Source organism: Labrus mixtus, chromosome 8, assembly GCF_963584025.1.
Source record: "Labrus mixtus chromosome 8, fLabMix1.1, whole genome shotgun sequence".
Classification (NCBI taxonomy): Eukaryota; Metazoa; Chordata; class Actinopteri; order Labriformes; family Labridae; genus Labrus; species Labrus mixtus.
Window position 1 is genome coordinate 22,063,899 of NC_083619.1, and position 22,887 is coordinate 22,086,785.

General features: G+C 39.6%; 1 protein-coding gene across 5 annotated transcripts in view; it reads left to right on the forward strand.

The window, feature by feature from the left end:
* LOC132979404 (guanine nucleotide-binding protein G(olf) subunit alpha) overlaps positions 1–22,887 on the forward strand; it is a 54,273-nt gene that overhangs the window by 25,313 nt on the left and 6,073 nt on the right. For all 5 annotated transcript variants that reach the window (XM_061045164.1, XM_061045166.1, XM_061045167.1 and 2 more), the window contains exons 5-7: positions 3,515–3,612; positions 22,425–22,479; positions 22,591–22,664. In XM_061045164.1, the coding sequence (XP_060901147.1) occupies positions 3,515–3,612; positions 22,425–22,479; positions 22,591–22,664 (227 nt within the window). The remainder of the gene's footprint in view (positions 1–3,514; positions 3,613–22,424; positions 22,480–22,590; positions 22,665–22,887) is intronic.

The window sequence follows — 22,887 nt, forward strand, 5'->3', positions numbered from 1 at the left end:
CAGATCTCATAAAATGGTACAATCAGTGTTAGTTTGATGAAAATCAAACTAAAAGCTTTGAAAAGTATGGAAGCTTTTAAAAAAAACTTTTAAAAAGTCTTATTTTGAACCAAAAGCTTTCCACGAGCAAAAGAAGGAGAGCAATGGCTAAATTTCATGAATACCTTGGCAGCGTATCAGACAGTGTGCAGGAGTTTCCCGCACTTTTTGGTAATTAAAAACAAGAAATATAAGCACCCAATTGGACTTGCATTTCAGTTGCCATGGTATTCAAACAGGTATTGATATTGTTTGATTTTTACTAGAATCATAGCGGTGTTTACTAATCTGGTTATGTGACAGCCAATTAATTGACATGCTTTATATTCTCATTTAATTTATACATAACAGAGCAGAGCAGAAAAGCTGGAATTGTCACTTGACTTACAACATAGTATTTAAGATTCAAGTCTTTATTGTCGTTGTGCAAAACAATAAAACAGTGAAGCATCTCCCTGAGCAGTGTAGTGCAAATAGATAAGAATAGTATTTTAATATATAAAATAATAAAACCATACAACTAGATAAAAGGAGTATTTATAGATACATACTGTATTTACAGAGTAAAAAACAATATTTACAGGTTAAATATAGCCAGGATAAAAATGGAAACAGATCATATAAAATCCAGTGAGTGGCACATAATGTTTACACAGCGGAAAGTACTGTGGTTGTGATGAATCTGCATCTCAGTGACCACTGTCAGATGTCTGTAGCTCATTGTCTTGTAGTGCAAAGGTAGGCCTCTAATGCAAGCATGGTCATATCAGTTCAATTTTCAGTGGTATGTCTGCGCATTTGGTTTTACATATTGTATAATATAATATGATACTTAATATTGTATATATCTACTAGAACATTAGTGCAGCCTCTCTGTCTGTAGCTCAGGTTGCTAATGGGCTCTGTGAGTAACAGTTTCAGTATAATTTCCTGTACAGGCCAAACCTGGCTCTCTTAACCAGGAAGTGCTTACCACAAGTGTCTGCCGTCATTTTCTTTCACCTTACACAGAGTCGAACTAGCTGTTTTGCCCCTTCTTCCAATTTGAGGGCTCAGCTAGGCTTAACCCATCTCTACTCCAGCTCCATATGTGTTCTACAGACAGGAAAAACCTGTTCACAATGCAAATAAGTTGACTTCCTAAAGTGTTGACCCAGTCCTTTAAGTTAAATACACTACTTGTTGAGATTACCAGCTACTCTTTTTTTCTACTGCTATTGAACTGTCCTCAAGAGTTGGGCAGATGTGCTTATGTACTATGTATGTTGTATGTAAAAGCTAGAGTAATGTTTGGTTTAAAAATAGACTACTGAAATGGTCAACAATTTGTCTCTAGATACTTTTATATACTGAATAGGCAATAAAGTATTCCAGTATTAGGGTTACTTGTTTGTACATTTACCTATCTTGTCCATTTTTTCGAACTACAGGTCATTTATTTTAGGGGTGCACCAATGTGTCAGTCAAGCTAGTAAACCTAAAAGCTGACTCAGAGAACTTGTTTTTTGTTCTATTGGGCACACTGGCATGATGTGCAACAGGTGCCATGTGGGATTCCTTTTTAAGGTAAAACATGAAAGAACTTGTCACTATGTGTAAGATACTCACTATTGTCTCTAAGAAAGATCAGGTACATGATGTTTTTCAAGACATGTTCCAGTGACATTCCAAGAGGGGGGTGGCCAACTAACAACAATTTAAATTCATCCAATCACACAGTGTGTTTGAAAAACAGACAAAAAATACATCAGTATAGACAATCGGCTGCGTTGTACATCTATGCAGCATCAGCTCTAATCTGCCTTTTTTGAACCTTTTACTTTGGAGGACAGGACATAGGATGGAGAAGAAAATTGTGAGGAGAGTGTGGAGAATGATATGTGGGAAAAGGGGCCGAGAGAATCAGAGTCAATCGGGGGCCGTCCACTACAAGGAGTGCAACCTCTGTACATGGGGAGCACAACCTATCTACTTGGCCAACAGGCACATCATTTTAAAATTACAGTAAAAGTAAAAGGCTGGCACTGCTTACAAAATCTATTTGATTTCCTGTTAGTGATTTATGCTGCTTGTTGCTTTTGGTTAATTATTTGTTTGCCTCGGTCTATAATAAGTACTCTGGTCAGCCTATGTTGTTTTTAAATGTAAAAGAAATATATTTACGTTGACTCTGTTGAAACTTTCTGAACACAAGGCCAAGCCACCTGTGCTTACCTTAGTTCTGCTGTAAAATTTGAATAAGTGGACACGGATGGATGCTTAAGTACAAGGAAGGTAAATGTTAACACTTGAACATATTGTTTTATATATTTTCTTTACATATAATTAAGAGCAGGACTAAACTTTAAAGAGTTTACAGCTTGGTTTTATGTGTGTTTCCCACATACAATTTGCTTCCGCTGAATATGTAGCCTTTTTCACATATAGGGCTTTCACCTGGAGTTTCTCCTGCCACACCTCTTGTATGTTTTCTGCAGCAAGTCCAGGTGGGCAGAAGTAAGAACGCAGCAGGGTATTATCCAGAGAACTAGCGTTAGTGGGAGGGGGTGGTGAAGTTTATATCCTGATATACAGTGCACAGACTGTATGCATGCTACGATCTCCGTGCACGTAATTAAATGGCTGCGTAATGTTCTCTGTTCTCAAGTATGTTCTTCTACGCTCTTTTGTTCTCTGCATCATTGTAAATGAGGGTCACCCACAATGATCTCTCCGAGAACTTAAATAAAGGTTGATGATGATATCGTGATTCAGTTGAACTCCTCGCAGCATTGATGCGAAGGCAAATATTCCCATTATAGTATCGTATTGTGGCCTCTGATGCTTCCTCCATCACTTCCGTGTCAGTTTTTTTGTCATGTCTTACCTGAGGAGACCCTCCCACATGCATATGTGAACAGCCAGGTCAAGAGAATTTCAGGAGCAGTTTTCCTCTGAAATTGTCGTAGACATTTTCAGGATGCATCTGTGCTAACAGCTATATGCAAAATATCAGGCAGACTGCCCCTGAAATCCTCCTGAGTTGCTTGTTCACATATGCACCTCACAGCAGGAGACTGTCTCTGTCTAGAGGGGATCTCAGGAGCCAGGACATATTGGAAAAAAGAGACACAGAAGTAACAGATAAAGCTACAATGCTATAATGACAATGTTAGCTTTATGTATTTCTATAATATCAATGCTATTTGTAATTCGACACGTTCACAATATCAACAAAAGAGCAGAGAAGAACATACTGTCACAGAGAACATAGTGAAAAAATCTGTCCGTGTTCACACATGAAGCTCCCCCTGAACATTTCAGGAAGTTTTCAGGAATTCTGTGCAAGTATGAAAGGACCTTGTATGAATGAATTCAAGACCCCTGGCCCTCCCATCATGACGCTGTGCTCAAAGATTGTTAGATCTATTTTGTTGTTAAATAAATGTTATTGTGTGTTGTACATTTTAAAATATTTTTTTTGTCTTTTCTGTAGGAGTTCTTTGATCATGCAAAGAAGCTGTGGGACGACGAAGGAGTGAAGGCGTGCTTTGAGAGGTCCAATGAGTACCAGCTCATCGACTGTGCACAATAGTGAGTTCAAAAACTTTAAAGACATTTTGTTGGATGAGTTTTAGCCTTGGAACTTTTCAGGTTTAAAAGAAATGTTCACAGCTACATGCATAACATAGTCAGTAACTTCTGCAGCTATGATAAAATGAGAAAAAGACAAGTTGGCTCTTTTTTTTTTCTTTCTTTCTTTTTTTTTTTACAGCCTGTGAACTATTGTCACATTCCCGCTTTGTCTGTTCTCTGCATGTCGTGTTTAAAGGCTGAAAGCTCTGTGGTGTGTGCTGGTGTCATGTCATATATGAATAGGGCTGAGATATGTTTACTCTGGGTGTGGCAAGGCAAGCAGCAGTTGTGTTAGTACTTTGGAAAATTCTACATATATCTCCTCATGACTGCTTGTATGGTGTCGCCATGGCAATATGCAAAGCCTTGTTTGGACTGCGTTAAAATGCCTGATTGTTAAATTCATTGGAATTGTGCTGCTGATGTTATATTAGTTTACAAACAGGTGTAATCATGCTGTAATTTGAGTTTCAATGATGGTAACAACTTACTTGTCCAGTCTATTTTAATGTCTCTAAGGCTGCATAAAAGTTATGTAGGTCATGATTAAATTGTGGCTACAATCTTTATTATACAATTGCACTCCAGATACTGCAGTTAGGTCATACTGATAACTGCATGTGTGGCAAGGAGTAGAAACTGATGCCCCTGATTGTTTGGTGGGCTCCTACAGGTCCTCCGGCCACCTTTTGGGTGCTGGTTGTACACAGTGAAGGAGCCCCTATTTGCCTGTAAAAGGCTGTTTGGGTATGCAAAGTAACTTACTGATTACAGTGCTCTCCCTCTACTTCCTCTCTGACTCACTTCTGGATTCACATGTAAATATGAGGACATACATGTTTCAAACAGGAGTGTAGCCCACTGGAAGTTGTCCCCTCCCATCCCAAAGGTTGGCTCCCTTTATCTCTCAGGCCTACGGTCAAAGGCACACTTTATCATTGACTGGGGATACTGTGTTGTTGTTTTCAGCAATCTATGAGCCTGTGCTATGGGTGTAGGGTTAAGATATTTTAAAGATGGTATGGCACGTAGAAAAACAGCCTCTTTACTCTTTTCCTGAATATCTTCCGTTCCTTGAACATAAATTTAACTTGGGGTCAGGTCTTTCTCAGTTGCCCTGCCTGAAAGCTGCTTCCATAGAGAGAAGAGAGACAGTCAGGTGATGGTTGGAGAGTCACATGAAGCTGTAAGGTGGAGCTGTTACAGTCCAAGGCCTGTGTTTGTCTTTGCTGCTCTGAGTCAGTCTGTGTCTGTTTGCAGTGCGGCTGCACAATATGTAAAAAAGCATCGTGTGTTTATTTTAGTCAATAATCCAGTCTCATAATGATACCACATCATATCCCACAATCGTAAACATTTCAAACTTTTATCCTGGATGTCCTTGTTCTTCTGTTGAAATCAGAAGAATATATTCTGTACTGTAACAACTGGAACCACTGATGCTTGCAACTAGCTGAGGCACTGATAATACAGCTGTCCTGTGACATGAGTAAACATTAACAGAGCAAAATGAAGACCATGAAAAGCATACAGTATTTGATATGGCTGTGTATTACAACAAGGGCTGTGTATTATAAGAATCTGGTGATGTGTTAAGTACAGGGGCTACACCTGAATATATTCAGATTTATAATGAAATTAAAGCAAAGTGATATAAATCTCTCTTTCATGACGGTTTCATTGGCCTGCGTTCTTTGTGTTTATGCTAGCAGTATGTCCAAACTTCATCCTGTCTTCGTTTATGCTGTTATGGAGTGGAAGAATCGAATAGCTAAAGATTACAACACTTCTATCATGTGGTCAGGGATTTAAACACAAGACAAGGATCACAAAACATAATACAGCCACGAGATTCCCATGTGTATAGATATTTCTTACGCCTCTAGTATATAAATTGAGATTGGAACAAGTAGGATTCGATCTTGGTCAATATACCTTTTATCGTCACACTGTCATTTGCCAACACATTTGGCTTTGAAGTTATTTTACATCTGATCTTCGTAGCTGCTTTTTTTAATCTATTATTTCCTTAATCTTCTGTTTTAATGCCTCTCCTCTTCAATATCATGATTCTTATTTTCACTGTTTCTCTGGCTGTTATGTTGCTATTTTTGATTGGTTAAAAGCTTGTTAACTATTGTATGTTTCTCCAGGTTAAAGGTTGAAATTAAATAAGTCACAGCTTCATGTTGTTCACTGTTCAAACAGCCATTTCAATTCTGTTTTCGAAGAAATTTGGCCCTTTAACTTGATGTGTTAAATGGTGGTTCAATTGATTTTGATTTTGTCCTATTTCTCGTCAGTAGTAAACTGACACCCCCCCCCCCCCCCCCCCCCCGCCCGCCCGCCCGCCCAAACGCTGTAAACCTAGGGGAAACACTGGATTATGTGATCAGTACTGGTGAAAAATAACATTAAATGTATATGTTATATGGTCATATAATTAGTTAATCTCACTGTGTAGCTGAAACATCACAATGTGCCTGTATTATCATTGTGTTTGATTGATGTTTGGAATGTGTCAGACTGCGTGGCCTCTCACTTACTTCCTCTCTGTTTTGACCTTTGTATGATCTATGTGGATGGAGGGCATGAATGGTAGATACTCTGTCCTACATGGCAGAAGACCTTTCTGTGTGTAAAGGTGCCAAACACAAAATTTACTATACACACACACACACACACACACACACCTATTGTTGGAAAGTTAAATTCAATTACATCATTCTCTTACTTGGAAGTAGCAGTGATAGACGGCTTCAGCAATCAACTGGGTTAAAAGTTAGGGAGCAGAGTTCATAACTTTGGACTGGGCTGTTTTTAAACAAATATAATATTGCTGGAGAAAATGTCTGTTTTGATTTTTACCCATTTTTCTAAGTGGAGAAAAGGCGTGTTTGTCTGTTAGCGCAGGCCTTCTTCTCAGTGAAAGCTACTTTTGAATTAGACCAGGAAGTCACACCAGAGGTAGGCTTTCATTTGATCTTTTACATGTTTTCTTACACCTGCTCTCATTCATTATTGTATAGAAGTTCCACAGACTTGTGTTATTGTTTTAGGCTAATGCCTTGGAATTAAAAAGGGCTTTCACTCACAAATACAGTGAATTAAAGAGGAAGTTGGCCTGCGTGTGGCTGTTTGTGGGAGGAACAGACTGACAGGCACTGACCTTACATGCTAACAGTGAAACATAATAGAAATATTGTCTTAAAATCCACCAAACAAGTTCGCATCTGAAGGGGAATTTGTTCAATATTTAGATTTGTTGGTTTGTGGTGTCCTTCACAGACCTTGCTGCTCTGGCAGATATTTTTTCCAGCAGGCCTAACGCCGGACGACCCATCGGACAAAGGCACAGGAAATAAGTATGTGCTGATGGGGAGTGTTTGTTATGCCAAAGAGCATGTCCATATTGATGCTTTTGGAATCCTGTCACCCATTGATCTGCCCTCTGCATTGCACATTTATACGTTTTAAGAGCACAGATATGTGTCTGCCAGTTGATTGATTATGAGCTATTTTCAGCAGCGGCGGGCTGGTTCCATTGCAATGCCTTGGATGTGTCAACGGCAAAATCAAACACTTTCACACGCTAACAAATCCGAACTTCCAGGCCTGCTGCTAGTTCATTTTTTTCCCTATTTTTTTAACGATTTTTGCAGTCTCATAGCAAATATGACACAATTGACATGCTTAGGTTGTACTATAAATGATATATTATGAAAACCGGCCTTAGTGGTTGACTGTTACCCCATGTTAGATGCTGTCTGGACTGCTATGGAGCTCTCCCTGTGTTGGTGAGATATGTTGCAGTAGAGGCAGGCTGTAGCAGCAAGGAAGGGCCCAGAGGAGATCAGCATGATGTATAACTGTGCGACTTAAAATTGAGGCTATGAAATGGCTAAGCAATACCCTGAACCTGAATATTTCTATTTCATTTTCATTGTAATCTGAAAATGATGAACCTCAATGCGTATTGTGTGGCCAACTTTTGTCTCCCTTTGATCAGCATGGCTAAAAAGACCACTGCCTATTTGAGAAATATGTTGCAATGATTTTTTTTTGCCTAAGCCACGATGCATTCTTGATATTGTAGTTTATGAATTTGTTTTTCATTGTTAAGTGATTAAGACAAGTTTAATCAGCTTCATGTTGCACAGGCTCGCCGTTAAAGGGCAGCGTATTACACTACTAATTGATCAGTTGATCAATAGCACAATTATTTGTAACAAATTACCTTTACAATCCATTGTTCAATTCACTTTTGAACCAAAAATGCTAAACTTGACCATTTTCCAGTCTTTGTCATTTGTGATGGTAAACTGTATATCTTCAGGATTTCAGGAACTAGCTATGTAATGGGCAATGATATACAGTATTATTCATAAAGTTGCTTTTTGCAGCCATACCTGCCTTTCTCATTGTACTTTCTCTTTCCTTTTTGTGCACCATTTTTTTTTAATTCAACGATCATCCTTTTCAGTTATTTTTCTACACAATCCCGTGTGTGGAGTTTATGGTAACAACACCAGACAAAACAGTAAATACATGCATGAATTCAAAACATACCAGATCATACACTAAAAACCTTGAAAATAAAAAAATCTATTTAAAGACATGTTAGTTAAAATCTATTAGTTTTTATAGGTTGTATGTCATGGAGGGTCACTATTTGCAAGACGACAACAAAATTCCCATTTGTATTTCCCCAACCTGCTCCTGGTGGAAATTTACAAGAACAAAAAACAATGCTGGTGCAGAAAAATCCGCTTTGTGGTTGTTTTTTGCAGTGTTTTGTATAATATGTTGATGAGGAGAAGCTGCGCTGGCATTACAATCTAGCACGCCGCGGGAACACCAGTAAAAATATCAGATTGAAATCTATGGTTATTACACATTTTAGGAAAAAGACACACATTATACTTCAGCAAGGATTAAATAGAAACAGAAAAATATGAAATACTGAAAAAAAAGTGTGAGCTGTACGGGATGAATTGGAAAAAGGGTTTCATCATCACACATTTTCCAAAGAATCATACCTACCTTTTCTAACACCTGTTTGAACTCAGAAAATGAAACATGCAAAAAATAATGGGCATATGCATTCAATGATTTAAATGAAATTATTTGCATTTTATTTTCTAAATTTATGGATGACTTTTGTCTTATCAATAAAATAATGCGTTTGAATACAGATTGTTAGGAATTTAGCACTGCTTTTATTCCTTCTTACCATTAAAGAAAGATATTGCTCACATAAAAAAGGTCTTGTGATTCTTAATTCGGAACATTGAACAAAACTTACAAAACAAAATACTCAAAAATATTCCTCTCCTGTTCTCAGGGTTTAAGAAATTCTTCAGATTGATTCAGTTTTGTTTGCCAAATAAAACTTAATTCATCTCAGATGTTAAAGTTTGCAGTGATCATCATATATTACTTAAGCATGTAATGCTGGTTCAGTATGGAGAGGAAAAGCTGGGTGCACCGTGATCTTGGGGTCATGGAGATGGGACTGTGCATAGACATATCCCAGGCTGGGTCTGGTTCTCGGCCTAGGCCTGGGCTGAGGTTGGGGCTGGGGTGTAGTGCTGGTCACGGGACTCTGTCACCAGCCTTGGGGCCACTGACACAGTCATCTGAGGCAGTAAAGTACTAAGAATGGCCAGCATTGTCAGCCAGCCCCGGCCCCTGAAGGGCCTACAGAAACAGAGGGGCTACGCTTTGCAAACAGTGGCTCTCCTCAATGAGGAGCCTCTTCTGTTCAGGAAAGAGCCCGAGAGAGCGATATTTTTACTCCGGCTGCATGTCACTGCAGCCTTTTTTCTGTCACCAATAATATGTTTTATTTCTAATGTTTTAACTGATTTTGGTACACCATTTAACAGGAGGGGAAGAGGCTTTGTTGTGTGCGCTCATAACTCAGTGTTGTAACGTTTTCACAAAGGTTACTTTTGAAACACGAGTATGATTTGCTACAAGGATGTTTGTCTCTGTAGTCAGAGAAACATGTCTGACCTGTTAAACCTTCATGTTGTTTTTTCTGTGCAGTTAAGACCGTTTATAGTTTGATTACAAAATCTGAAAGTACTCTTCTAAAATACATGGAGCTGAGACGGTATGAGAGTCTGTAGGCTAGGGGTCGACTGATATTCATTATTCAGGGCCGATACCGTTACCAGTTAGTTCATGAGACCGATATTTGGAACCGATATCCAGTTACATTAAAAATGAAAAACTTTCTGTCTAAATTCAGAATTTGGAATATTACAAACTCCAACAAAAGACTTTGTTTAAATGATAAACCGGAGACGCTCCTCCTGCTCCAGGCTGCTCTCGTCTCTGTGCATGTCAGTGGCACCAGGGCTTCAGTCTTGATTGGCTATTACTTGTGTGACATCTAGCCAATGAGATAGTGTTGTGGGTGGAACATTAGGTGAGACAGAGTGGTGAGTGAAAACAGACCCAGAGGGGAAGACACACCTGCAGTGGAGCCTGAGTAGCACACTTTATAATTAATTATTTCGACAATAGATCAAATAAAACGCTGATACAGATGACCGGCCAAATTCCCAATATTGGCCCCTGATAATCGGCCAGGTCGATTATCGGTCGACGGCACCTACTGTAGGCTCAATAAATGTATCTTGATGCACAAGAAGGATCCTACATATCCGTTAGACATAATTTTTACAAGTTTGGCGGGATTTCGGTTCAAGTACTAAATATTCAGCCTTAAAAACGAAATATCCCAGATAATGTTGCAGCACAACAACTTGCTTTATAAGCCACACAATGTTACAAAACACATTACAAAACACATTGTGTAAATATAGTAAAAACCCTGTTTTTCTTTTTCCTAACAGCACAATTTGATTCAGACCTTTTCTGTTGTTTGCATTTGGAACTATTAATGTGCTATTTTTCAGTTTGCGCTTTCTTGTATGTTGTTGACTGCTTCAGCCACTTTCAGTAAACAAGCTCTTAAAAATAGCCTAAATGGTTTCGGTTCAATTTGTTGAATGTCTGTTTCTATTTCTAGATAATTCTGTGTCCCTGCCTCAAGCTTTTATAAAAGATGATCTTAACTCAGATGTTTTCTGTAGCGATGTTCCAATTATAATTGTAAGGAAATAATTGTAAATAAATGCTTTCTTCATAAAGACCTTAATCCAGATTAACAAAAACCTTTGTGTCGCTTGCTAAAATCAGATGACCCTGCTGTCAGCTGACTGAGAAATAATCAAAGGGGGCACTATGAATGGGTGTGTGTGCGCGTGTGAATATGTTTGCGCGTTTGTAGATGTGTGTTTGTGTGCGTGATTTTCGAGGAAAAGGAAGGAGTGGTTTTGAGCTGAACTGTAGGATCTGATCTACTTGAAGCTCAGCAGGATTCCATCTACACAAACCACTGTCCTTAAGGTTGCTAGAGCCCCCTGTGGGACTCTCTCTCTCTGTCCCTCTTTCTCCCTCACTGTCCCCTGTGCTCCCCCTCTCTCTTTCTGTCGTTCTTTTTGGTCCTCTCTTGAGACCAGGCAGCGACTGCAGTGAAGATGTTGCAGAACACACGAGAAAGCATTCCCTGTATAGCCTGTGATTCTGTAACTTTTAATGTCACATTCTATCCATACGATTAGTGTTTTCTAAATATCTTTGATATTTAAAGTTGGAGATGTGGGGTCTGTGGAGAAAGAACTCTTGGCTAGCCGAGCATTTGGAAGCAATTAAAAAAGCCTAAAGCTGCCTAGCATAGCATGCTAGATGTCACAAGATTAGCTACATCACCAGTGTGTTTTTATTTTGTTACTAGAGACCAGAGGCTCTAACAGCCTGTGTGGTTTAGTCAATGAGTTAAATCACACATCAAAGCAGTAAAAATCTGCTTTAGTAAGTATTGAAAATGAAAATAAATGACTGTATCATGGATGCATGTTGAGCAAAATTAGCTAAATTGGATCATTTTACATTGTTTGTGCTAATTGTTAGTTGTGTCTTCTTGATGTTTGACTTTTGTGCGACTGAGAAAAAACTGGAAATTCATGTTCCTCTTTAAAGAAGGGGAATCGTGTCTATAAATAGATTTTTATTTTTGGGTTAAAATGTGCGTCCATTTTAAAGGACAGACAGACAGACACACACACACACACACACACAGAGCGAGGCTGGTGAATGGCGGATATCTGCGAGTCTGTTACTGTCTGCCGATTACACACACATACAGTCGCTAACACACACATACCTTTCCCTCTCGCTCTCGCTCGCTCTCTCTCTCTCTCTCTCTCTCTCTCTCTCTCTTACACACACACACACACACACACACACACACACACACACACACACACACGCAGCCTGCTGTTGACCAGGAATGTAAAGGCACAGACTGCTGGAGGACAGCAGTGGCGCTGCAGGTTCCCTGCTCAGAGATTGTGGAATGGTCGTCCATAGACCCCCCTCCTCCTCCTGCTCTCTGCTCTCTTCCTCTCTCTCGCTCTCTCTCGCGCTCTCTCGCGCTCTCTCTCTCTCTCTCTCTCTCTCTCTCTCTCTCTCTCTCTCTCTCTCTCTCTCTCTCTCTCTCTCTTTACTGAGCCCCCCCCCACCCTCCCTTCGCTCCTTCTTCTCCCCATCTACCCCCCCATACCCCCTCCCACCCCCACCCCCCTCAGAGCTTATGTAAACTAGCTGTGGAGCCAGGGCAAGCTGAGGCTATTTTTAGCAGCAGCACTGCAGAGCAGAAACTGGCGGAGGGTCACGTGTGCGCAGCCGAATCAAAGGGAGTATCCCGGCAATGCGCTGTAAACAAAGGGAAGGTCAGTAGCAGAAGGTGAGACACAAAACGCCTCTGTGTTGATTTTGTGAGTGTGTGTGTGAACGACAACACGCTGCCTCGCCATACCTTCTCCTCTTCTAATGCCATGACATAAAAAAAAGTCATTCTGACTCTACGAAGGCCCCCATTTGCTTTCCTGCTCGCTCTGTCTCCCTCTATTCCACAGAAACACAGACTCACAGATAAAACATTTCTGCCACTGCTAGAGAAGGGGGTTTGTGGGGGTGGGGGGCTGAATTAATCAAAGTGGGGTTTGACACATGAGGAGACATTTTGCTGTCGAATCATGACAAGGGCTCCCAACTCCACACTGTCCCTGCTGCTGCCGAGCTAGCCTATCAGAGTGAGCAGCAGCACACTTGGAGCTGTGCAAAATCCATCAAAAAGCACATGACCACATGTGTTTAGCATCGATATTAGCATGTTTTGTGTCACATGGGCCCTTCAAGCCCTCAGCGCCTGCTCAGAGTGTGTGTGCTGTAGCTGTAACTTAGGTTGTTTAGCCTTTAGGCCCCAGCTAGCATTGAGCCTAGCAGTTAGCTGTGTCCAGCCACACCCAGGTAAAAGGTTCCCTCTCGTCTGCTAGTCAAACAAGTCTCAACTTTCACCTCCTGTGGAATGTGGTCAGAAGGGGACTTTTTTATTTATAGAAACCTTTAATATTTTTCTGTCACAGTGGTTTGTTTGACTAGACAGCCTGAGCTGTTGGCTTTTTCATCAGGCCAGGCTGGAGCAGGTAGCACGGAGGCTAACTTAGCTCCAGCACTAGCCAAGGTTCAGTGATTTGGTTGGCAATTTACGGTTGTAGTCTTTCCTAAGTTTCTCAGGTGTCCTGACAAAGGAATATGCCTTTTTAAGGGGAACATCCGATTCCTCTCTGCATGCTGTTGTGTTTTTTTTAGATTGACACTTTACCCTAAAGCAATATTTATTTAGACATTTAATTCTCGTCCACACCTGATGAGTTTTTATAGCAGCAAAATTAAACAATGGAGTAATGCACTTACTGAATTTAACTGCTCGCTTGTCTTTCAGTGTCCAAACACCTGAGCTTAAACAAGTTCAATGATCCCTTTTGGGACCAACAGAAAAAAAACAAATCAGTTAAGTTATTTTTCAAGCGGAAGGACCAAACCTTTTTTTCTTATTTCAACTGCAAGGTTATATTACGCTTTGGCTGTTCTATCGAGTTGTCGACTAAAATTTGGTGAGCTTGAGATTGTGAAGGGTTCTTCCTACTTCACATGAAAGGGATTCACCAGTTATTTGAAAATGAAATATGTCACTACTAATTTGAACTACAACTCTGTGTTGGAATTTGCTGAAAATGTTTACTACACCAGCTGCATACTAGTTACCCTGTGCATCAAAAAGATACAGCTCTCATGGTTAAGTCACTGTTGTTGACCTATCAGATGCTAAGGATAATTATGCTTTTCATTTCATTTTGCTAACACAGAAAACCTTTGACACTTTTAGGCTGGTATATTCAGAAAGTTGACATATCATTTCATTTGAACTGGAATTGAAGAACAAAATCTAAATATTTAGGTATTTCTACAACAGATTTGTCATACAGAGTTGTGGACCTGTGTGAGGCCCCTCACTATGTAGCGCTCACCTGTATATCACTCACTACCCCATACATATATTCTTTTTATCACCACAACACATGAAATTACTCAAAATGGCTGAGTCTACTTGTCAGCCGGCCTTTTTTCTGTATTTTGGGGGTTAGCAGATGTGCGTTTTGCATCCTCCAAAGAGGATTGTTACTCAACATCTTAAGTCTCCACTTTGCTAAAAGTGTCATTTCCTTTTGTGTATAAACGTGACCAGACCCACTTCAAAGGGCTGCTTTTGACTGCTCCATGCAAATACCTTACCAGTCATCTGTGCATTTAATTCATCACTACCAGCTCTGCATCTGACAGGAAATGTCTGTAGAACACAGAAACTTAGTGCACACTACAAATAACACTCCTCCTCGTCTTTCCAGAACTTGAGCTTGAGACACACTTTAACATAAGCTGTCAAACATACTAACTAAAACACTCACACACACACACACACACACACACACACACACACACACACACACACACACACATGCACGCTGACATACGCACAATGACACACATACCGTGCAGAAAGCTAGCACAGAGCACCCTCCTGCTTTGTGTTGATGTATGGGAGAGTCTGGGAATGGAGAGATGTAAGTGTGGCCTGGCTTAGGAAGAGACAGTGAGAGAGGGAGAGAGGGAGAGAGGAAGAGAGGAGTGGTATGGACTGACTGGGGTTGCCATGGGAACCCAGCTGCTAAAAGCAGGCAGGGTCAGTGAGGAAGAGAGAGGCTTGTGTGCAGCAGGAGCGGAGGGATGCCACCCAGAGGCCAGATTGTGAACTACACAAACAGCACACAGGCCTCAACTGCTGGAGATCTGTTTCCTGGATTTCAAGCAGAGACGTATAAATGTTAAATAAGAATAGAGAGGATTTTGGCTTTTTACATAGATCATTTTGCCTTCTTTAGCACCATGGCTATGTTTAGGCGTATGCAAGCTACACTGATAATGTAAAGTTTCTTTGTCTGATATTAGTCATTGGTTATTGACTTGATTAGGAGAAAAGAGGAAAAGCTCATTTTCAATGGGTCACTGGTCGACTTCCAAATGGAACATCTAATCTGACATGGAGGGCTGTGGTTGTTTACGGCCGAGAGAATTCAAACCTGCTCGATATTGTTGATTAGACTATTTTTACTTGCTTTTTCTATTTTTGGTGCAGACTAATTTAGTAGCTGACAGATAATGCATCGATGTTGGGCTTCAGTATTATTTAGAGCAAGCCATGAGTCGATTTAACTATGAGAACTGTACTGAGAGCTCCTCATGGACCTGAAAGAGCCGCCATTTTTCCATTGTAGCTTGAATTTTTAGGGCCGAGTCTATTTTAAGCCAAGGTAATGTAGTGGTAGACACTAAGCAGAGACAAAAGAGCGTTACAATGTATTTTACATTTTTATACAACACCTTTCAAAACCTCGACTTGATGCGGCCCTGGAAGGCAATTTTGCAGCCTTGAGATAAAGCAGGCGCTGTTGTTTACACAAGATTTGGTTTGACTTTCAGGAGTGTCTCCTGTTCTTGCTCCTATATTTAGGAAGTACCCACTGAGCTGTTGATGGATTTGTCTAGTTTCAGATCCATCTCCCAAACTGCACAGTGTTCCTGTTTGGATGGATGAGTTGAACCCGGGGCTCAGATCTTTCCACCAGGTGACCCGGGATCTTGCACAGCTCCACCTTCACTCTCTCCGCCTGCTGCTGCTGCTGCACACACATCTCAGTGTGTCGTAATGAAACAGCTGTTCTGTCAAAAGTTGTATTCTGCAGCTGATGTTTTGTTGGATATCTGGATGTATTTTGGAATTGAAGAAAGGTCAGACATGATGGAAAAGTAATAATGTGATCATATTTGGATAGACTTGAAGTGTAAGGAATGAATGGTCATTGAACTCATACATTCATGGAGGGAGCATTTAATAGGAACTATTTTGTTCCAGCTTCTCCAGTGTTAATCTTCTTTATTTTTTGAAAACAGAATATATTTGGCTTCTGAGAAGTTGTATTGCACTTAATTAAAAAAAAACATTTTCTCAATTTTTTTCTTAATAAGATTCATATACAGTTTTTGTTCTGTGCGGCCCTTTATCCAAGATTTGAAAACCTTTTTGTCGTTTTAGTTTGAAGTCTATTTGTTTAGTGTCAAGTTTAGTAACAAGCTTCTGCACTTCATGGAGATTTGTTAGTTTGTCAAGAAGTGTTTTCCATTGATGCTGTTTGGTGACAATTTTCCGTCAATGAACCATGAGTAAATAAGGGTGGTGCTCTATCTCTTCATTAATAATAATGTTCAAAAATAAGCTTCATTTGTATAGCACCTGTAATCAAAGACATACAGCTTCAAGTGCCAAACAAGACAAATGAATGCACTTTAAAACAGATGTTATTCAACTTAAATCAAGTATAAGGTATCATTATCATAAAAAAAAAAAAAAAAAAAAAAAGTTTGAAAAAAAAAGTGTGTGCATACCAAAGCATTCAAATGAAGCTTTCCCAGTCGTAGACAGTGTGTTGCTGTGGTTGCTGACGTGTCTAGCAGTGAGTTTCAAAGTGCTGTCACTGGTCAGTTGGAGTCTAAAGTGAAAGTCCATTATGCTGGCCTGAGCGGCTCAAAATATGGAAACTATTGATCGGATTCTGTGCACTGCTAATTAAAGATGGTCCACTATTTGTAAAAAGTCAACCCAATTATCAAATGAGCACATGAAGCTGGGTGCTGTTGGCTGGTGTGAAGGTTGCCTGTGTGTTAGAGGGGACTTTTTCTTTTTTTTTTCTTTTAGAGACTTCGTTCCAGCGTTGTTGCAGAAAATTTTACTTTTTTTGCACATGTGCAAAACTGGTTCTTTGTTGTTGGGACATTTACTGCTTGTGTCATACAGTTTGTTTCGCTTGAATTTGTATATTTGAATGAAAATGTTGTCAGTTGCCTGCTTTATTTGTTTATTTGTATTTAGGCCTTTGTGATTATTTGTTTGTTGTGGCTCTGAGAATGCCTGTTTGGGGAAAAGAAGCCCCCTGTGGAGCTGGTTGACCAATGCCCCAGAGCCCTGGTATGGAGCTTTTTAATGTCCTAACAACCTATTCCCTCTTTTTTGCTTTTGTTTTTCTGCTCAATGGGCTGCTAGCAACGTGTGACCTGATCCATGTGGGGTCAGGGGCCTGAAAAGCCCCCCCTCTGCCTCTACTGTCCATCGACATATTTGTGTGTGTGTGTGTGTGTGTGTGTGTGTGTGTGTGTGTGTGTGTGTGGGGGGGTGAAGTTCTTGCTGCATGTGTGTCTGTGAAGCTTTATGCTCGTGTCTGTTTTTTTATGTAAAGATGAGGCCAGTGACACACAGAGACACAGGCCAAGTCAAGTGATACTGTCTAAAACAAAGGCTATACATAGCAACACAGACTGGCCCGCAGGACGAGTACAATGTGTTTTGGCTAAATACAGAGACGACCCAGCCCTGCAGACAGAAACAGGGGGACTGTAATAGACAAGATAGTAGTGGAATTTTGTTTCTGTTAATTCAACTGGCTTATTAACAAAACAACCTGCCATGAAAAATTGGAAGGCTTATTACATTTGAAATGAATGCTAGATTCATGTGATTTTATCGTGTTTAAGTGGAAAAACAAAGCACAGACCTTCCCAAAATGTATGAACAGTTATTAATGGCCCCACACCAGTGTTTCTGAAAGTGTTTGGATAAAATACCCCCTTTGAAAACACTTTTTTTTTTTCAGGCAAGTACCACATGACCAGTGCAAGTTCTTTTTTTGGCGAAAAAAAATAGAGGTTCAGTAAAGTGCCACTTGATGTGTTACTAATACAGAAAAAACAACCTCATAACTGAAAAAGTCTTCACAAGGTCCGCTGGCTTCATGCAACTGTTGACAAATATCTCCCAACAAAGAAAAATCCCCAAAATGAACCTGGTGGCGTTTGTCATTTCAGTTACAATTGAGAGCACGTCAGGACAATTAATAATCAATTTAATCTTTATCAGCATTGAGCATTAAGTGAACTCAAAATTCTCCATCATCATGCAGACATTTCACCTGTTGGATAGAGGCCTGAATATAATGTCCATTCATCACATCATCTGATGCAGGCAGATGAAGTTCAAGTTAGCTAGCAGACACCCTCAGATTAATCGCTGCCAATTTATGTGAAGGGAAAAGGCCTTTTGGATTTGATTTGGATTCAGGAGGGACATGCTGCAAATACACAGGTGATGTGTAAAACATGAAGAACAGCAGATAGACTTACAAAGTGTATTCTTTGAAATGTGTTCATGTTGTTAACAAAATATTGAATTGTCATTTCACATATCTTTATTATAGCGTGCAGGCCTAGTTAAAATATAAAATGTTGTTCATCAATTAAATATATCATAGTACAACTATTGTTGAAATGTTGTATTACTGATATTTAGAATTATAATGATCATTTTTAGATCAACTTCACTTCAGTTCTCTAAAGTACCCTAAATGTACGAGTACAACTTTTTTTTTTCTTTTTAACACTGCCATTTGAAATAAATACTCTACACATACTAAAACAAAGTAGAAAAAATTGCTGGCATGAAGCTTCAAATCCAGAAGTTTTCAAAATGACCACATCAGAACAGTTGTGGGAAGAAATACGAGCAGACCAACACACAACACCACAAATTTCCTTAAGCCTGAACCCCAGCTTTTCTATTTGCAGCACCCGACCAGGACTGTAAACTGCACCCAAACCTTTTGATACAACATTATCTGAACGGCCTGTCGCTAATTTTATTTATTTAGTTTATCCCTTGTTCTTTTTTATTTTCCTCCCTGGATATGACGACTATATTTGGCTCTCCAGTTCTCCACCGATAGTTTTTTCGGTCACATGGCAGTCAGAAAGTGCTCAGTAATTATAACCTAGCTCTGTTTCTGCAAGGAAGGCTGACTAAAAATACTCCCACATTGTTGCAGTGATGGGGCAAAAGCTGAAGGTTTTTGTGTGTGTATGTGTGTGTTTATGTGAGTGTGTGTCTGCTCAGGGTGAGATTTGTTTGTGAGTGAAACTCAATTTCAAGATTATTTATGTTATTTGTTAAATATGGGCTGTGAAGTAAAACTTTAGCTGACTTAAGAGCTGTCTTTTCATATCAATTTTCCTTTTTAGTAAACACTGTTTAACATGAATTTATCATTAAAATGCACTCTTTATGTTTAGTAGAGTTACAAACGGTGATCAACTAATCATTCAGTTGACCTCTAAGAAATGATATTGACCAATTACCAAACTTTTCTTAAGCTCAGTCGCTAAGGTATAAATGTGCTGCTGCTTCTTATTTCATTTGATAAAAGGCTTAATGTCTGTAAGGTATTATCTGATATTATGAGCGGCTTGATGACATCACCGTGATTCATCAAATGATTTATCAAGAAAATCAGTGGACTCATTATTGTTGGGGGGTAAAATTAGGTGTGTAGGCCTGCCCTGCACCGTATGAGAAGAACATGCCATGACATTGTTTAATATTGTGATATCAATATGTAGTGCAGTTAATAAACAAAAAAATAAAAAGTGCATATTAGCTTTAACTCTTAACTTTAACAGTTTTGATGTCTATCTGCTGTCCTTCATGTGTTACACAAAGCCTGTGCCTAAAGGATTGATCTGAGGGTAGCTGAAAGCTAGCTTCAGCTTTAGCTTTATGCTGGGTAACATCTGACTGCATTGAAAGTGGTCTGAAAGCATGGCCATTATCCACAGGCCTCAATCCAACAGGGAAAATGTGCTCATGCAGTTTTACATACTGGGGCATAAAATAAGTCTAATTTTTACACATTCATTGCAGGGAAAAAAAACTCCTCTGAAGCCAAACACACATTTCTAAAATAATTTCTGACCTCATTACAGATTAGTATTGTTTACCTGCATTGTTTACTTTGTTTACCTGCATTGTTTGCTTTGTTTACATAACCTTTTAGTCTTGTTCCTTTTCTACTTCTTTTGGTTGCTATCAACTGGCTGGTGGGAATTACTGCCCTCTATAGTTAGTAGAAACAGTTATTATGTCACAATGAGTTGAATCTACTGTAGGTGGTAGACAGAATATATCCTTTTTGTTTTCTTACCTTGTCTTCTTTTGTGTGATATATTTATAGTTTCACCCGCTCGGGCCTCTTTAGTATATAAAGTTCAGGTTGAAGGTGTTTTCACAGAGGTCAGAGAACAGAGAAAGTTGAAAGTCTAAAAGGTCCTTCAGTTTACTTTCTTGCATAACAAACCAGTGAACAGTCAAAAGGTCAAGTTGTGAGTCAAAGACAAGGTGTGGACTACACTGGGATTTAATCAGACTGGTTTTACCTCTGGCACACATACCTGGTCAAGTTAATAAGTAAAGGGTTTATTGAGCACTAAAATAATAAAGAAGCAGTTTTTGAGGTTGCATATGTAATTTTATGATATTTTAAAAACAGCACCCATGGTAGGCAATAAAGATTTGACATAACATATCCTGATATCAGTTACTCCCTTCCTGTCTCTATACTGTGTGTTTGATCTGGAGATACAGGAGAGACATAGACTTGATTTGGACTCTGTGTGAGAAAGTGTAAAGCTCTTTCAGAAATAGCCGTACTTCTCCTTTTTGTGAGGACTGCGTGCAGAAGAAATAAATCGGTGTGGTGAAAACATTGTTGTCATAGCACATTAGGGCCGTCTCTGTTATCTAACGCTTCATAACAGAGCATTCGTTCTATTTTATTTAGTTCTACGTTGGAGTGTGTGCGGGGTGCTACTTTTGGCTTGAATTAAAAAACAAAAAACTGCCAACCTGATCCTTGGCTAAAACAAACCAAGAAACTCTTAGCTCGGGCTGCTTATCTCTTGAGCATCAGGTTTGTGGTATGCTGAAGCCAGCATGGATGTCTTGTGACACCCCAGAGACTCAGACAGTTTGGGTGGAAGATGAAGGACAGTGAGACGGGCTGTTTGGTCCACATTTGTGTCATACATGCTGGACTAACTCACAAACTGAACCTTTATGCTGGGTAACCTCCAGAATCACATGTCACACTGTTTCTCCTCTGCTGTATCTTTTACTGAATTAGCTGTCATAAAAAAAGGACCAGTCTCGCCATTGTTGTTAAAAATAAGTCTGGACAATACAATTATATCAGTACAGAGTATTGATAAGATGGATTTTGTCTGTATGAGATATAGAGATATGAATTACTTTGTAACAAATAAGGCTGCTGCTAATATTTCTTATCATAATGAGGTAACTTAATACAACATAGTTGTTGATCAGTTTTTGATTAGTAATGACAGAATGGATGAAGGAGCATAAGAGGGGTGTACCTCCTTGCTGCTACCTCTAACCATTAAGCTCTTTTATATGGAATAAAATGTGTCACATGTTAGTTTTCAACTCTGGTGTGTCCCACTTTTGCTTCTGTTGTAGGTCAGTCCAGGTAACAAGGCGCAATGCATATTTATGCAGGGAGAGAACTTAATGATCAGTTCCAGTTAAATGGGAAAAAACATTGGCAGTATATTTGCCCAGATGGAAAACTTGATATTTTGCATAATGATGTACCTCTATGATGTTAAGTTTTCAGTGTCTGAATGGACCTTTGTTTATTAAGTCTAAGAATATTTTGACCCCTCGATCAGTTGGAGTCTATAAATGATGTGATCCAGATCATCATGGGATCTGTGAGACTGTCTGTCCCCCGACTCTTGGTGTCCTGAGCCGGCTGTGGCTCACAGGGGCCCGGCTGCTGCTGCTGCTGCTGCTGCACATGCTCTTTTTGTAGTGAAGAGACAGCAACAGCAAGCTGCCTAACCTCCACAATAACCGCCTTATGTAATCACTCTGGTTAGAGACGACCAAAATAGCCCAGACTTAGCAGCCCTGCCCTCTTGTGGCAACAAGCTGCCATAACACCGGCCTGCTAAACCTCTACAGTGACTCAGACATGGCGGCCTCCATCTGCAGCATCCTGAGTGGCTCACAACTGTTTTAGCTGATGCAGCGAATCTAATATCTTTAAGAACTGATACAACTGTTGTTTGTTTGAACAGCTTCTTTAAATATATTTAAAAAGATGGATGAAACTGTGATTGGATTAGTGTAGCCTGAACGTGGCCCTGATTCTCTCTGTAAGAAAAGCTCTGGTTCTCTGTTTGGTATTTTGTTTGGTTGGATTCAATATATATTTTTTTAAATCAGTATTTATGCTGTGAGTTTATCGTTGAATTTGTTTTCTGCAGCCCATAGAACTGGAATAAATAACCTCGGTGCAAAATCTAACCTCGGCTCTATTTCTTTTTTTTTGCAGTTTCCTGGACAGAATTGACTCTGTAAGACAGAACGACTACACACCCACAGACCAGGTCAGTCCTCTCATTAATGTGCTCAGTTTTTATAGTTTATAAATGACTTCCTAAAGCCAGCTTGCCGGACCCTTTACTGAACTGGATGTATCCTGTCTGTGTTTTTTACAGGACCTGCTACGCTGCCGAGTGTTAACTTCAGGGATTTTTGAGACGAGGTTCCAAGTAGACAAAGTGAACTTTCAGTAAGTCTTGCTCATCTTTTATTCAGATAGAAACACATGATGAAGGCATGTTCTCACCACTTATCTATATATTTATATTCGACATCCTATTCTTTGTAATATAAAAATGTTTTCCTCAGCCTTTCCAACAATTCATGGAAAGGAGGTTATCACCTCAAAGAAACTGCTTGTTTACAACTGAAGTATGTTTCTATATTCCCTGAAAAGACAAACTACAGACATT